Here is a 16,371-nt window from a genome sequence, read left to right as displayed (position 1 = left end):
ATACACAGTAGGGTGAACAGAAGCTTTTTGTCGCTCCGAATTTGAATTCTTTTTTGTTTTTCTCTGAACCTGCCCGTACTATCCCGAGCACAGAGGTGATGCCTGATGAAAGGGTACATCCTTGCCATGGTGTGCTTCTGCAAACACTCAGGGTGATGTGCTTCTTACAGTTTTATGCATCCTTAAAAGGAGCTGCCTTCCTTCCATGTCTGAAGTATTGCAGAGTGAGACCTATGCCTCGAGGTCATCTACAGCAGAACGCCAGCAAGGACTGGATTTCAGGTTTTAGCAGTACTTTAATTGCTGTGTTTAAAGAGATGCAAGCGTTCTGGCTCTTCTTATAAGAGAAACCAAGTTACTTAGATGTTCTCTGCTTTATTTACCCTTTCTGTGCAGGGAAGGTGCTACTATTTCCTGATGCCACACAACTGTTGAGGGACCGGATGGTGTGGAAAACCCAAAGTGACCAACCGGTACAGCTTGATGTGAATGAATGCATGTGGTTTTCCTCTGTGCCAGACAAGGAAAGCCAGAGCACAGAATATTTGCTCTGGACAGCACTGACATGCAGTATAAATGCTTCACAGACCGTTTACAGTCTGGGGGGTAGAAAGCCAAGTACTGTTGCTGTAGTCCAGCTGGACAACATACACATATACAACACAATAGTATATAGCAATAGCACTAGGGCTTTTGTTGCTTTTACTTTTACTTGCTCCTGTTTGTCCCTCATGGGGTAATTTCTAGATAGATAGACAGTGAACATCTAAATAAGAATCTTATAATAGAAACCGTCTCCTCCTATCACTCCAATTTTATGGTTGTAAAAATAAACTCAGAGTCCATCTTTGGTACATATAAAGTTGGGATGGTTGCTCTCTGTGTACATAATTTCACCTTTATTTACACTGAATTCTAATTGCTGTTTGATTACCCAGCCAGTTATTCTCCAGCCTTCACCAGAAATCCTTTGTCACACTAGAAAACACACTGTTGGCAGCAGCACGGCTGCTCTGCAAGGGAAGGTGAGCCGGGAGCGCAGTGACAGGGGGCAGGCAGGGACAGTGTCCTCCTCACTGACAAGGCACCATCCCACAGTGCCTGGCAGGGCGAGCACAGCAGGGCCCGTGGTGGCCACCTGGCTCATCCACACATCACTGATTGCCAGACACACAAGTCTGTGGTGATCCAAGGTCAAGCCAGGGAGTCAACTCAGCACATCAGGGTCCGTGTCCAGGTCAGTGAGGTGCGTGGCCAGGCACAGCCATACTCACAACATAGCTCAGACAGGGACCACTGCTAATGCTTTACCTCCTCACTCCTAACTCCATTTTCAGATCACTGTTGAATACGTTGAAACTCATGGGCCAGAAAAGACCCTACAGGTCGTCTGTGGTGCTTTCTCTTTACTCTTCAAAATATTTATTTATGGAAGAGGCATTTACAAATGTAGCTTAAATATTGTTAAGCCATATTTGATTTGCTCCTTTGTGAGCAAAATAGGAGACTGCCAGGTAACATCTGCAGAGATGAGTGCTGACAGTTGCATGGTTATCCATGTTCCCCCTGGAAGCCACAAACCTGAGCTCTGCGCTTGGAAGTTTATGCTGCCAAACTCCACCAAGCAGCAGAGCCTGTTAGCTTAGACTGACCCGCTGCGGCTCTCAGGCTCCCGAATTTGGCAGGAACCAATCTTCCATAAAGCTGTGTAGAGCTCTTATGGGGTTTTTGTTTGTTTGTTGTTATGAGTTGTTAAACCTATATAATTTAAATCTGAAATAGAGATGCTAATTTCATTAAAGAATAGCAAACATTTTGTGAACCCGATCCAAAAAATAGCCACTGAAAGTTTTGTTCAGGCTTTAACTTTGCCCGTGAATCAACCACATCTGCTGAAACAACCTGTTTCCTGAGTGTTGTTGTTGATGCTAAAATGATTTAAAGGATTGCTAAATGAAGTGAAACTGGAGCACTAATCTGCTGAGAGGCTCAGTGAAGCCTTTTAGGTCCATGTTTTCACATGCCTCTGATTGAGTCTTTGGTGAACATTAAACTCTTTGGGGAGGGATGAACTCTTTATGGAGGTATGTGGGACAGTCAGTTCCAGCTTGTAGGCACTTAAATGTCATGTCTACATGTCATGCTCCCATTACAGCGAGTGGAGATCTAGTCAATACAGCTAATGGACTCTAGAGTGGGATTCAGATGACTAAATGAGACGTCTCTTTCAAAATGAACCAAATAGCTCTACAGTTTCCAGTGGGACTAAACATAAGCATCTGGTGCCCGAGGATATAGAAACAGCTGCACAAGGCTGGCAGATATGACATGGGGCATATGGGAGATCTGTGCCCTTCTTGAGAGGCAGCTGAGGGTCAGGCAGGACACCTTACAGCATCTCAGATGGCAACAGAGTAACCAAACCAAGCCTCTCCGTTTAGATGCCTGTATCTATGTATCTACAGGCTGGAGCTGAATCTCACCCCTGGGATTTGATCATTAAGAAATGTTAAATCATTACGCTGTTTTGTCTAGCAAAAGTATTCAGAATGTCCCATAAAAAACCATAATTTTTCTTAACAATGTTTCTGGTTTTGCTTTTTTCTTGTGTTCTTACAACAAGCAGTAGTAAAGAAATGTTATTGTTTGATTCAGAAATCCAACTATTCTGGCACGTGGCTCTACTCCGTGTATAGTGAACTGACCTTCAGAAGGGAACTGTAGACAGATCTGCACAACTTCATCACTGTATTGCTCCCCTGAAAGAAAATCTTGTACCATTTCCTTGCATTAGCAAGTGTGTAGATGAGAGGATTTAGCACAGTGGCTTTTCTGTCCCCATTTTTTAGAACGCTGTGATCACTCTGGTTTTTGGAGGTCACATATGGCTACACATGCTACAGTGCCAGTATCCTGTTCACCTAAGTCCTGACAACTCCTTCTACTTGAGAAATATAGTACGACTGAAATAATAAAGCATGAACATAAATCCATTTTTGATGTGACTTTGCAGTTCATGCAGCTGTTATCCATATGGGCCCACACTGGATTCCTACCAGAGCACATGTATAGGGATTGTCAATCAGAATGGTTGAGTCGTATGGATGTGGGCATGCATTCAATCTCACCTCTGTCAGTGTAAGCAGGTACTACCAAGGGAGTTTATCTTCATTTTCCTTTTGCACTTCCATATTGCCTTTCTGTGACTGACCCCCAGCCCATGTCTCTTCTCTAAAATTGGCCTTATGTCCCTTAACTCTCAAATATGGCTCTAATGAGTATAGACATTTAAAACAAATTTAATTTCTACAGCCAGAAATATGCAGATAGCTAGAACAGGTGGGTGGATTACACGTCACAGCCACACAAAGAGGTGTTATTAAGTCATTATAAATAGGAGAGAAATGTGGACCTCAGAGTTGAGCAATACACCTAATGAATAAACTACAGAATCAAAATAATAAACTATGACTCTCCAAATGCAAGAATAATCAAGCATATAAAAACAAGGATAATAAGGCATAAGTGCGTGTTGCATAAAGGTGCAGTGCCACTTTTTACATATCTGTCAAACTAAATACACTGTACTATGCTTATGGGCTGGGAAAAACAATACAATAACTGTCTCCTGAAATGACTCTGAAATACAAAGAGTCCAAGAACTGTGTCAAATGCAAGTTTGTTTTGTTGTTGTTATTGTTGTTGTTGTTTTTCCCATAAAGTTCTTTTCAAATTAAAGGACAGCATTTAATGATGTCGTTTTTATATTAAGCCTCAGTAGCACCACGGTGTATACCATTCTGTTTCGGAAATGGCATTCTTCCAAAACGTGTGATCGTCTGGAAGGTTATCTAATCTTTCATAATTTGATTTGTCAACTCTGTATCTGACTCAGGAAATCAGCTCAGTTTGCAAAAGAACTGTCAAACGTGTTCAAAATTAAACATATATTTATGAAGTTCCCTGAACTGGAATAACAGCCTGTGCCCCAGGACTGTACGCAGATCCCAGCCATCATGAAAGAGCAGGCTTGATTATTTAATGGCTCTTTTTAGCATGTATCTGTGATGATCACAGTTGATGAGTTATTTTGATTCCTGCAGGTCTGTTACAACCCCTAGTGGCTCAGAAACACTTAGACATCACCGTGTCCTGCCACCAGCATCAATGAGGAGCGTGAAGCACCACAGGGCGAATTGCAGGACCAGGAAAGTGGTGGGGCCTGCACAGCCTGGGTGTGTTCGGCTGTTCCGGGACGGAAAACAAGTTTCAGCAAACTCTATCATATGTTTCTTGCAAGATTTGCCATGCTTATAATTTTAAATAAAAACACTGTTGTTGGCTTAAAGGAAAAATGTTTCAGGTTGTTTAGTCTGGAGAAGAGGAGGCTTAGAGGTGACCTCATCACTCTCTATAACTACCTGAAGGGAAGTTATAGCCAGGTGGGGATTGGTCTCTTCTCCCAGGCAATCAGCAATGGGACAAGGGGGCATGGGCTTAAACTCTGCCAGGGGAAATTTAGGCTGGATATTAGAAAGAAATTCTTTACAGAGAGAGTGGTCAGGCATTGGAACAGCCTGCCCAGGGAGGTGGTGGACTCGCCGTCCCTGGAGGTTTTTAAAGTGAGGTTGGACATGGCACTTTGTGCCATGATCTAACGAACGGACTAGAGTTGGACCAAGGGTTGGACTCGATCATCTCTGAGGTCTTTTCCAACCCAGTCGATTCTGTGATTCTGTGATTCTATGATTTGTTTTCTATTTGTTTTAACTTCTGTCCTATGTCTTTGTTAAAAAAATCTACGTATCATAAAATTTTGAAGAGACAGATGGTTTTATTTAAAGACTGAAAGTATGACACAGTAAGTCATTCATTTTTAAAATTACTTGCCTTTTAAATAGCATAACAATACGGTCACTTCGTCTGACAATCTGAATGAAAGCTTTTTCCTTGCCTGTGGAAGTGTTGTCTTTGGCCAGGGCTTTCATCACAACCTTCTCAACATTCATGTGGGCTTTTGCTGGCAAAATGTTCATTGTGAGGGCCCCGTGGACTAGATTGTGAACCTTAGAATCACCAACAGCAGTCCCACCGGACACAAAAAGTCCTGTCATTCCAGAAGAAATGTGTTTATGCCATTTTATTAAAGACCTCTTTAGCTTTTTTCCTAAAACATTATGTTGTATTATACAATATCATTCAATGTTTCCTGACCAACAATATCAGTATTTTTTGGCGTTTCTAGAGATCTGACAAGCTGGTTTTGCTTTTGCTTTTGAAGAAACTTGGTTAGTTTTTCCCCATCACTGTTCTTCACATACATTGAGTGTTTTTGGACATGATGGCACAAAGTTTAATTTTACCGTGACAACTTCAATCTGTGGGTGGTTTTCATTTAAACATCTAGTAAGTTGTTTGCTGTCATTCTAATAAATATAATTGGCATTTAGTCAAAACCCTGCTAATCAAGAGAACAACAAAACATAAATTCTCTCCCATCTCTCACTTTTCTCAGCCTGTTTCACCCCAGCTTTTAAGAGGATAAGAGACTTAAAACCCACGTCTCCAAAATATTCCCAGTTTGGAAATTTTTTGAAGGACAATTTTAAGAACTGAGAGCTTTTGCCATAGTGGTGGCTACTAAATTGTGCATGGCCAAAGAGAATGAGTGAGAGGCTGGATTGAAGAGGGACATATTTCTCTCCATGAAGACATCATTTGTCCTCTGGTAGGCTCAGGCTTGAAAAGGAAGCAGCTACTTTCTATTATTATTTTATATACGATAGTTGGCTTTTTCAAAATATAAAGCTGTTTACCAATGTGGACAGAAAAGACTTAATTCTAAAATTTTCTGTGGGAGGAACATTTAAATCCAGATACCTGTAAAAAATCCTTGAATTAACTTTATGTTGCCTATGTATGTCTGTATAGCCAAAGTTGCAGTTGGTAGTTTGTTCCAAGAGTTTTTAAGGTGGACCATGCGTTCATGTTTAGAGTAAAACTATGACTACTTTTTTTTCCAGAGCAGAATACTTTTTGGAGTGTCTACATAAAACCAAATTCCTGTAATTTATATACTTGGTGAAAGCGTTTTCATTTATTACTTCCACAAGAAGAGGCCATAACATCATCTAGAGAACTGTGTTTATTTTATGGTTGGGAAACAGCAGCTCATTATGAAGAGGAAAGTACAAAGCCACAATTACACCACACAATATTCTTGGTCACAACTGACAATATTTACTCATCACAACTTACCTGTTTGCTCAGGCCAGGAACTACCGAAACAGAGTGTTTCTACTTTAGTTTTGGAAATACAGTTTAACTTTTAAAATGTAATGTCTTGGGTGCTAGCCTTTAATTATAGGGCTACTCAGCATAGGAAAACTCAGTTCTATGAGTTTTCTTCCCTCTCCCCCTTCCCTTCCCGTCCCCTGCCCTGTATTCTGTCTCTTTTGCTGTTGTTGTTTGTTTGTTTTGTTCTCCATCATAGACATATGCTGTGCCTCCTTTTTACAGTTGCTTACTCTGAGTCTGCATAAGAGTGCTAAAATCTCTCTTTTAAACCGACAGCATTGATTTTTTTTTTCAGCTTGTAGTCCTCAGAGTAATATGCTTAGGCTGAGGTGAAATGAGTTCCTGAGCCTCTGGGCAGGGTCTCTCAGTTGAGGAAATTCTCCTAGCACTTGGCTGTTTCATTAAGAAAGGCTTTAGTGATATTTCAGGGACATCTTGTGTTTCTGGGGTCACTTCCTCTGGTTTGCTGAGTACTTCTTTAGGTAGGCGATCAATATTATATAGAAAAATTGAAAGAAAGGTTAGTACAAAACAAGCATTTAATGGAAATGTCAAAATGTAACTTAAGCACACACAATGACACTTTAAAAAAAAAAAATCAACCCCTATTTATCTGAAATTCCTGTAGAGATTCGCAAAGGAAATGTTTAATGGGGTTGCACGACATGTGAACAGGAGTCTATGCAGCGGCACGAGGCACCAGCAGGAATGGCACAGCGGGAGTGCAGGGTCGTCCAGCAAGTCAAGAGCTTAAGACCAACCATGAAATGCAAGAAAGGTAAGAGTGGAGAATTGGCAGGATTTGGATGTAGGGCCAGCTGTACTAAGTCCATCCCTTGAAGAAAGCCCCACAACACAGATACAGAGCAACACCAGTATGATACAACTCAATTTGGCCCTGAGGTTTTGTCAAGAGAGAATATAAAGGGTAGCAAAGGTCGTGCACCATTGTCACCATTCAGGATGAACCCAGAAGCCCCAGGGTGGAGCTAAAATGGGGCTTCTGAGCTGGGATGTAGGGGGAGGCCTCAACTGAGGCCATTAAGTTCTACAAGTCCCCTCAGGGCACTGACCTTGATACTTGATGCCCCTTGTTCTCCTTGTCGCCATAAATAACCCTGCCCAGACATGTTTGTGTTAATGAGTAGGGAAGCCTGAGCATGTGTGAGAGTGAAATCTATGTGAGAATGACTGTTAGTGAAATTGGTCTTCTTTAAAATAAAAAATTGCCACCTTCTTCTCTGTAGTCTCGTATGGAGCATTGTTACATTTATTGCTATAGCCATACTCTCCTCATTTCCCCAAATTACAAGTAAACAACAGTGCTCAAGTAATTTATTTGTCAGCTTGGAAAAGCAAATTTTTCTTCTCTCTCTTTCTGTCTCTTTTTATTACTCAGAACTATACCTGGTTTTGCCACTGTTTTAGGGATAGTATTATTACAAGGCAACTGAAATAGTCTTGCGTATTATAAATAAATCAAATCCCAGACCTTGAGAATGAGGCCCAGAGGCTCTCCAGTGTTTTACCTTCTCCTATGGGACACAGGACAGGTTGCTTTTGACTTTTGGTTTTTCCTTTGCTGGTATATAGACCTCTTGGTTAATGAACAAATAAATCATTAAAAAGCATTGGAAACATGTAGGCATAATTAAGAGTGTTTGTCATGATAGCAGCTAAAAAGTTGTTTTAGCAATAGGATGGTAAGATATTATTTTCCACATAACGTTTTTTCATTGATCGTTTATTTCCATAGTGACTCACAGACCACTGCTGCTGTTATGCCATGAGAGATGAGCCTGTAGGCAAAACATAGACCAGGTGAGCAAAGACAGCATGTTCAAACACAACACTTCTACCTGTACACTTACTTACAAAAAGGCTAAACTTACTGCAGTGCTGCAACAGTGGGAATTCTACACAGGAGGGTTCTGTTTGTTTCTTTTCCTGTTACAGGAAGACAGATAGAAACGCCTGAAGTGGCAGCTGATCCCTGTGACAGTCTCTTTGTTAGACTGGGACCTTGTTTTGTATGTGAAGGTAATGTGCCGTAATCTTGGGAAGGATGTGCCAATCCCCAGAAGCACATCCTCCTGCAAACAGGTTTTCACCAGGTACTTCTGGAAAATAAAACCATTTTAGTTTCAAGAATAAAACCTTTAGTATCCTTCCTTATCCACCTTAACAGCAAATAAACCCCTAGAGAAAACCATTGGATTCAAAGCTGTACCTGGGAGGAGAGATCCCATCAAGGCTTATTTAATGGAGATTTTTCTAGCTCTTCCTGAAATTAGGAACTTAATGTATTTTAAAGAGAAAGCAAACATTTCTATGATCACAGGTTTCCCTGACGTCAGGGAGGAGGGAAAACATCTTTAGTGATACACTCAATGTATGTATGGCAATAGTGGAACTAATTAAGAGACACTCCTTTTTCCCTGGCTTGCTGGAATTCCAAACCCTCATCAGAGGCAGTAATTATGTTGGGAGTCTTCCACTCTTCCCCTCATCCATGTACTTCCTTCTTATGACATTGCATAAATACATTTGTAATTTTCTCTTCCTGATGCGGCACAGTGACTGCAGCCTGTTTGGGGTTTTAATTCTGTGTGCTGATGAAGAACTAAGAGCGGACTCAGCAAATTGTTTCCGACTGTTGCACAACTGCAGAGTGATGCAGACCTGCCCCATAGGAAGGGGGTAAGAATCGATGCATGTAAAGATAGCATAATATAAATTTGCAGGTTGATTAAATCCCATTACTTTGACAGATATGTGCCTCTAACAGAGACCGCAGCTACACAACATAGTGTAAAACAACTCTACCTGTCAGTAGTTTTCCCTGTAGCTTTCTGCCAACTCTTGGTGTAGTTCAAGGCTCTGAGCCAAGGCCATTACGATTGACTATAAGTGCATTAGGAAGATTCATCAGACAGAGCTTAAATCCAGCATCTTAAACACAAGGCCCACTGTACATCTTTCGATTGCTTTTTAATTTTTCCAAATTTGTTAGTTTTTTTCCCAGTAATGAATTAGCAAATAAAGCATTAACAGACTTGACTTGTCACAGAACACTTCTCCGCGATCCTCCACAACATCGTATTGCAGAGGACAAAAGTTATGACACTACTAAGCCCACCGTCCTTTTCTATCTTTTCTATTAGGACATTTTTTTTCTTTTCCCCGTTTTATAATCTCCATCATAGAGCACAATTTGCATGCTGCATTTCTACGCAAACAACTAATTTTTTTTTTGTTATGTGATTTTCCTTCAATTCTTGTGCAACCTCTTCACCTTCCCACAGGCGGGGGACAGCCCCGGGCACCGCGCCCCCCGTAACCGGGCCGAGCCGAGCCTTGCCGAGCTGGGCCGGGCCGAACCCAGCCGCAGAGCCGAACCGAGCCGAGCCTAGCCGAGCCCAGCCCAGCCCAGCTGAGCATAGCCGAGCCGAGCCGAACATAGTCGAACCTAGCATAGCCGAGCATAGCCGAGCCCAGCCGAGCCCAGCCGAGCATAGCCGAGCATAGCCGAGCCCAGCCGAGCCCAGCCGAGCATAGCCGAGGCCAGCCGAGCATAGCCGAGCCCAGCCGAGCATAGCCGAGCATAGCCGAGCCCAGCCGAGCCCAGCCGAGCATAGCCGAGCATAGCCGAGCCCAGCCGAGCCCAGCCGAGCATAGCCGAGGCCAGCCGAGCATAGCCGAGCATAGCCGAGCCCAGCCGAGCCCGACCCCGCCCCGGCGGCGCGGCCGGCTGACGCGGTCCGCCTGCGCCCAGCCCCGCCCCCGGCAGCGTGTGTGTCCCATGCGGGGCGGCATGGGCCGGGCTGGTAGCGATGGCGACCGCGGGCAGGCGGCGGTGGACCCGGTGCGGAGCTTCCAGCGCTGGAAGAAGAAATACACCTGGCGGACGAAGAAGCTGCGTCTGGAGCGGCAGGCGCGGAAGCGGCCCGAGTGGCAGGTGGAGCGGGAGGCCATCGGCCGCCTGGTGCAGCGCTACCCCGAGGTACGGCAGGGCCGGGCTGACGCTGCAGGGCCGGGCGGCGGGGACGGGAGGGCACCCCCGGGTGGGCATCCCCGGGTGGGCATGGCGGGCCCGCGGGGGTCGGAAAAGCGGTCCCTCTCCTCGTGTGGTGTGTGTGGGGCAGGGCTGGGAGGAGGAGGAGGAGGGGGCGGATCTGTGCGGGCTCCTGGGCAGGGGAGCGGGGCACCCCTAGGTGGCGGACCTGCCCCTCTGGCTGTTGGCGGTGCCTGTAGGTGACAGGTGTGTTGGGTGGCACCGCTGAGTGGCAGGCAGAAGGGCTGTCCTCTCCGTGACCCTCCATTCCTTCCCTTTCTGCCCCGGGCAGGGGAGGAGGGGGCTGGAGGGCCGGGGGATGGAGACCCTGGGAGGACAGTGACTGCTGGAGAGCGCAGCGAGGAAGAGGAGGAGGTTGGAGCAGATGGTGGGAACAGTTGTAACCGGTGGCACTTGGCCCTTCTGACCAGGCAACGTGGATGTTTCGCTGTGGCCAATGGGACACATTTGTCTCCACGGAAGACGCCCTGCAGGCAGACATCTCTCTAGAAGAGTATGTTGTTTAACCTCAAGTCAGGTGTTGGAATATTAGAGCCAGGGTCAGTGGTGGTGGTGTTGTCACGCAGCTTTTGAGCCATAGTGATTAGCAGAAAGTATCGTAATTGTGAATAACATTTTAAATGTGTTCTGCCTATGGTGTTGCTCAATGTCCTGCCAACTTTGACTGGATTTGCAGCTGCTGCTGGAGAGAAGCATGGCTGTCAGACTTGGTTGTGCAGCACTCAGTGCAGCTGATAGTAGAGACTTTTTGGTGGTTGTAATTTGACCAGAAAGTAATGATAAGAGGTATAGAAGACACATATCTGTTACTGTGAAGGGGCTGTGATAGCTTCTTCAGTTAAGATTCAGCAAGTGTTCTGAGGCTTCACACAGTCATTGGCTTTGCTGGTTTGAAGGCAAAAAGCATTCTTCCAAAGATGGTCAGATTACTAGTTGTAACAGACTGTTTCTCGGGAAAATAAGTGGGTTTATTATTCATTGTTTTAATTATAAAAAATAAATATTGTAACTACATAAATGATTAATGTATTTTGTGGGTGAAATTTGAGTTAACTTGTTTTGGGAGTATCTCTCTAGTCACTGTAAAAATAGAGGACTTAGATGCTGACTGTGAAAGCAAACTACTCCAGTTGTTAGAAACTTGTATTCCTCTGAGTGGGATGACCATTGGTAGGTGTGTGTCCTTCATTGTGGTATGAAAAACCTCATTACTACAGCACTGTTTGACTGTTTGTTATAACCTAGACTTAGGTGGTTGCCTCTGGTCTCTGAAGGGTGCGTGTCAGAGCAAAAGAGGAAACCGAGTTAAAGCAACTTGGCAAAGGCTGTGTACAGAGTTTGTGAACTCTCTGCATAGATACCAGGGTGATGGACTTATTGTTTGTATACCAAACTGCAGTATATACATGAGAGATTGCTTTGTGTATTTGTGTGTTTGTATAAGGGTGTTATTACCTTTTCTCTAGAGATGAAATTAATACATTAACTTTTTTTTTTTTACTAGAGAGAACTAGGCTGAACAGAGTGGTGGTGTCATCTAGGTGCTTTAGACAGGTATAAACCCTCAGTTTTCTAGAATATGCAGAGCCAGTAGGAAGCTTGGTACTTCAAGTAGATATAAGGTTGATCTGACAAAAATAAATGACAGAGCCTCTTACTTTTCTGTAGTGGCAGATGGAAGGAAGCAGGTTAAACAAAAACTATCTTTCCTGTGAATCTGAGAGTCACAACATCAACAGATCTGAAGATCTGTGTGAGTCACTACATCCCACATGGCAGAAATCTCGTTCTGCCTTTTGGATAACCTATAAACCTGTATTGCCATCCAGTTCTGTTCAAGAAGGACAAGGAACTGCTGGAGAGAGACCAGTGCAGGGCAACAAAGATGATAAAGGGAGTGGAGCATCTCCCTTATGAGGAAAGGCTGAGGGAGCTGGGGCTCTTTAGCTTGGAGAAGAGGAGACTGAGGGGTGACCTCATTAATGTTTATAAATATGTAAAGGGTGAGTGTCACAAGGATGGAGCCAGGCTCTTCTCGGTGACAACCAATGATAGGACAGTGGGTACAAACTGGAACACAGGAGGTTCCACTTAAATATGAGAAGAAACTTCTTCTCAGTGAGGGTGACAGACACTGGAACAGGCTGCCCAGGGGGGTTGTGGAGTCTCCTTCTCTGGAGACATTCAAAACCCACCTGGATGCCTTCCTGTGTAACCTCATCTGGGTGTTCCTGCTCCAGCAGGGAGATTGGACTAGATGATCTTTTGAGGTCTCTTCCAATCCCAAACATTCTGTGATTCTGTGATCCTCATTGCTTCAGGGGATCTGAAAGCACAGACAGGAAAAGGACAGCATAGCGCTAGTAAGGCTGTAGGGAGGCTGCCAGCAGAGTTTGTGTGTTCCCTGCAGATGGAGGAGTCTGCCTTTAGGGACAGGAACCATAACGGTTACATTGTTAAAGGTGCACATGAGCTTCTCTTTTTCAGGAAGATAATGGCTCTGTATTTTGCAGCATAATAATGTTTCTTTCTTAAAAGCTCTGAGTTCCATTTTATGACATATGACTGTATTCCAGCGATGTATTCCATTTGCAGTAGCATTTGAAACTGAACTACTCATCTGTGGTTAGTCCCAGGAAAATGAGTTTATGTTTAGTGTGCGTGAATCATAAACTTGGTGCTTGTTGTAGCCGCACAGAAATAAGAAATAATTGGCTAGTTGTGTGTCTTGCCATATATATTTTATTGTAATTTGTATTGGCAGTTAGTCTGACTTGGAGAGTTTTTGAGAAGACAGGCTCAGTCTCAATCGCTTTTCCCCCATGAGGACACTGAGGCAGAGGCACAGGTTGCCCAGGTAGTCTGTCCAGTCTCTGTCCTTGAATGATTTCAGGGTGGGACTGGAACAATCCCTGAGCAACCTGGACTGACCTCAGACTTGACCAGCTGTGGGCAGGAGGTTGGACCAGGGACCTCCTGAGGTCCCTTTCAGCCTAAATTGTTCTGTGATTTCATGATGATCTGTTATTAGCCTGCCTGATTAAAGTATGTCTTATTACTTACTAAACAATTTATGGTAGAAGAGTAGTTTAGCTTAGGTCCAACTGGTACAGATTGCCTGACCAGCTAAGTTGGATCAGGTCGTACTGAACTACTACATATTTATTTTAATGGCAACCTAAAGAATGCTATTTGATTTCTCTGTTATACTTAGATTGTAAGCACTGATTAAGCTTATTTTGTTTCAGATAAATGCAAGTGAAATACAAAGATTTTCAGATTTTCCATTGTCAAAGAAAACCCTAAAAGGTGAGTACAAAAGTTTTATTTGGAAAGTAATTTAAGTAAAAATGAATGTATTGTTTATCTGCATCTGAACTTTTTTTTTTCCTTTAAACTAAGTTTTAGCTAAGTATTGACATGTACAGCATTTTCTGAACAGGTAAGTATAACTCTGGGCAGACAATAATAATGATTTTTAAATTTTTTTTTCTTCTTTCCTTCTTTTCCCACACTACAAATGCTAGGATTGCAGGAAGCTCAGTATCGTGTGGTAACAGAGATACAGAGGCAAACCATAGGTTTGGCTTTACAAGGTAAAGATGTACTTGGAGCTGCAAAGACTGGATCAGGCAAGACCTTGGCTTTTATTGTCCCAGTAAGTAATTTGCATCCTTCCATTTGTACTCAAACCAAGTTACCTGTGAAGTATTGAATATAAAACAGCTTGGGTTAATAGATCCTGGAAGAAAAGTGATAATTCAACTGATCTAAATGTTCCAAGTAATCTAATAAAGCTGTTTGAAGTTCTGAATTAAGTATATTTTTGGCCCTAGGAATATTCAGACACATGGAAGTTCTATTTTGATCCTTACATTAGTAGACTTTGTGTGATTTAGGAAGTGCTTTGTTTTTTTTTTGTCAAGAATCTGTTTTCTTGGTGCAACTCTAGTTGTCCTGTTCTTTTAAAATTTGAAAACTCAGTGCATGAAAAAAAAAGGCAAAGGTGACATTTCTTCAGTTCTCTAGACTTTTTTTTTTTGTTGTTGTTGTTAGATAAGTGGTTTTCATCCCTTTAAAATTTTAGGATTTGGACCTTACATAGCAAACTTAAGCTTAGTGATTGTTGCCTTCCATTTCCTTCTTGTCTTTTGTGAACTTGTTAGAAATTGCTTCCAGGTGCAAGTGGGAGAACAGGATGAAAACCCCTGTCATAGATAATACATTTTTGACTGTTTTAATCAAAACTTCATGCTCTGCATTTCATTTATTCAAGTTGAAAGTATAATGAGATGCTTGTTTGAAGTGCACATGTGAGTGCTTACAGACCCCATCATGTTATGATTAGATAAAGGGAAAAATAAATGTTGTTCGGATTATGGAGGTTTTTTGGTTTAAACATTTCTTGCATTTTTGTCAGCATAAATTTCTTTGGAGCCTATTCTGTCAGTAACTGTGAGATCAGTAGTAGGTGTTTTGAATACCCTCTCTAGTTGAGAAGGTTTATGCTTTATGCTGTGTTTTTTTAATTAGTGAAGAATTAAAGATGTAGGTGGCTTCAAAAGATAGATAGTCTCATGAACTTGAGTAACAAAAGTGAGATTGCTCAATTAGTTAATCTAGGAGTAGAAGTACTTTGTTTCACAAACCTTATTTTAAAACAATTTTAGAGGAGAAAAGTGATAAGGGGGAGCTGGAGATATGAAGAATGAAAATAAAAATTAATTGTACAAGGGTGCTTAGCAGCCTTCAGTATTTCAGAATACTTCAGATATTCATACCTATGGAATCTTTGTGTTAGGACTAGCTGACTAAGACAGTGTTTCTATGGTGAGAATTCATAAGAGGAGGAATAATCCTGGTTTGAAGTGTATGGTAACTTTAGCTGAAATGTGCTCTATATAGCATGTGTGGACTGTACTGCTATAACCAGAATTAAAGCTGCAATGATTTACTTCTAGTTGGTCATTCTCTTTCAGGTTCCCATGAAACCTTATAAGCAGAGAAGTTTCTGATGTTTTTCTACACTGATTTCTATTATTCTATGAATGATTAAGGCTTAATTTCCAGAATTTAGCACAGCAGGATTAATTGTGCAGTAAAATGTTTATGATTTACCACCCATTTCTGTCTGTCATAGATTAGTACTAGGGAAATTTGCTACAGCAAGTATTATGATCAGTTGGAATTTATTTATAATCAAACTATGTGAAATGTATACTGATATTTCTTCAAGTAATTATTCTAATTGATGTTGCTTTATATTTTTATGACAGTTTTGGTACATATTTTCATTCTGAGATTTTTATAATGAGATTATGGTAATTTTTTTCAGGCTTTGGAACTCCTGTATCGCCAGCAGTGGACTTCAGCTGATGGACTGGGAGTTCTGATAATATCACCTACCCGGGAACTGGCGTATCAAACCTTCAAGGTTCTGCGGAAAGTGGGAAAGAATCATGAGTTCTCAGCTGGCCTTATCATTGGTGGAAAGGTGTGTCCTCTCGTGGAGTTTGCTGTATGGAAGCATAGAGTGCTATATTAAGTGCTAGTTTAGGAAGGAAACTCTGAAAATGCAAAGGCAGGGAAGAGAGAAGTCAATGGGAACCTATCAATGATCCACTCATTTTCCTGCTAGTGTGCTCTGTCTGTTGAAACTTTTGCATATTTACAGTCTTTCCAGGTTACATGACTGGATGGACTTTCCTGCCAAGCCTTCCAGGCTATTCTATTAATTTATATTATTCTGAAATTCTTTTTCCTCAAGCCACAAGTGTGAGCATGCTGAAGAAACTGTAATATCTCTGTAGAAATAGGACTGGAGGAAAGCAAATGTCACTCCAGTCTTCAAAAAGGGCAAGAAGGAGGACCTGGGTAACTATAAGACTGGTCAGCCTCACCTCCATCCCTGGGAAAGTGATGGAACAACTTATCCTTGGTGCCATCTCAAGGCATATCAAGGATAAGAGGGTCATTAGAGGCAGTCAACATGGCTTCAC

At 42.5% G+C, this 16,371-nt stretch overlaps 1 protein-coding gene across 1 annotated transcript in view; it reads left to right on the top strand.

Moving 5' to 3' along the window:
• Positions 1–10,099: 10,099 nt before the first annotated feature.
• Positions 10,100–16,371, top strand: part of DDX10 (DEAD-box helicase 10) — a gene marked incomplete at its 5' end in the record, with an annotated part of 178,735 nt that continues 172,463 nt past the window's right edge. The window contains 4 exons of the mRNA XM_080364108.1: positions 10,100–10,300; positions 13,621–13,681; positions 13,900–14,030; positions 15,708–15,866. Coding sequence (XP_080220234.1) covers positions 10,100–10,300; positions 13,621–13,681; positions 13,900–14,030; positions 15,708–15,866 — 552 coding nt within the window. The remainder of the gene's footprint in view (positions 10,301–13,620; positions 13,682–13,899; positions 14,031–15,707; positions 15,867–16,371) is intronic.

This window comes from Nesoenas mayeri, assembly GCF_963082525.1.
Source record: "Nesoenas mayeri genome assembly, chromosome: 1".
Lineage (NCBI taxonomy): Eukaryota > Metazoa > Chordata > Aves > Columbiformes > Columbidae > Nesoenas > Nesoenas mayeri.
Note: the sequence above shows the minus strand (reverse complement) of the source record. Positions and strands in the feature narration are given on the sequence as shown.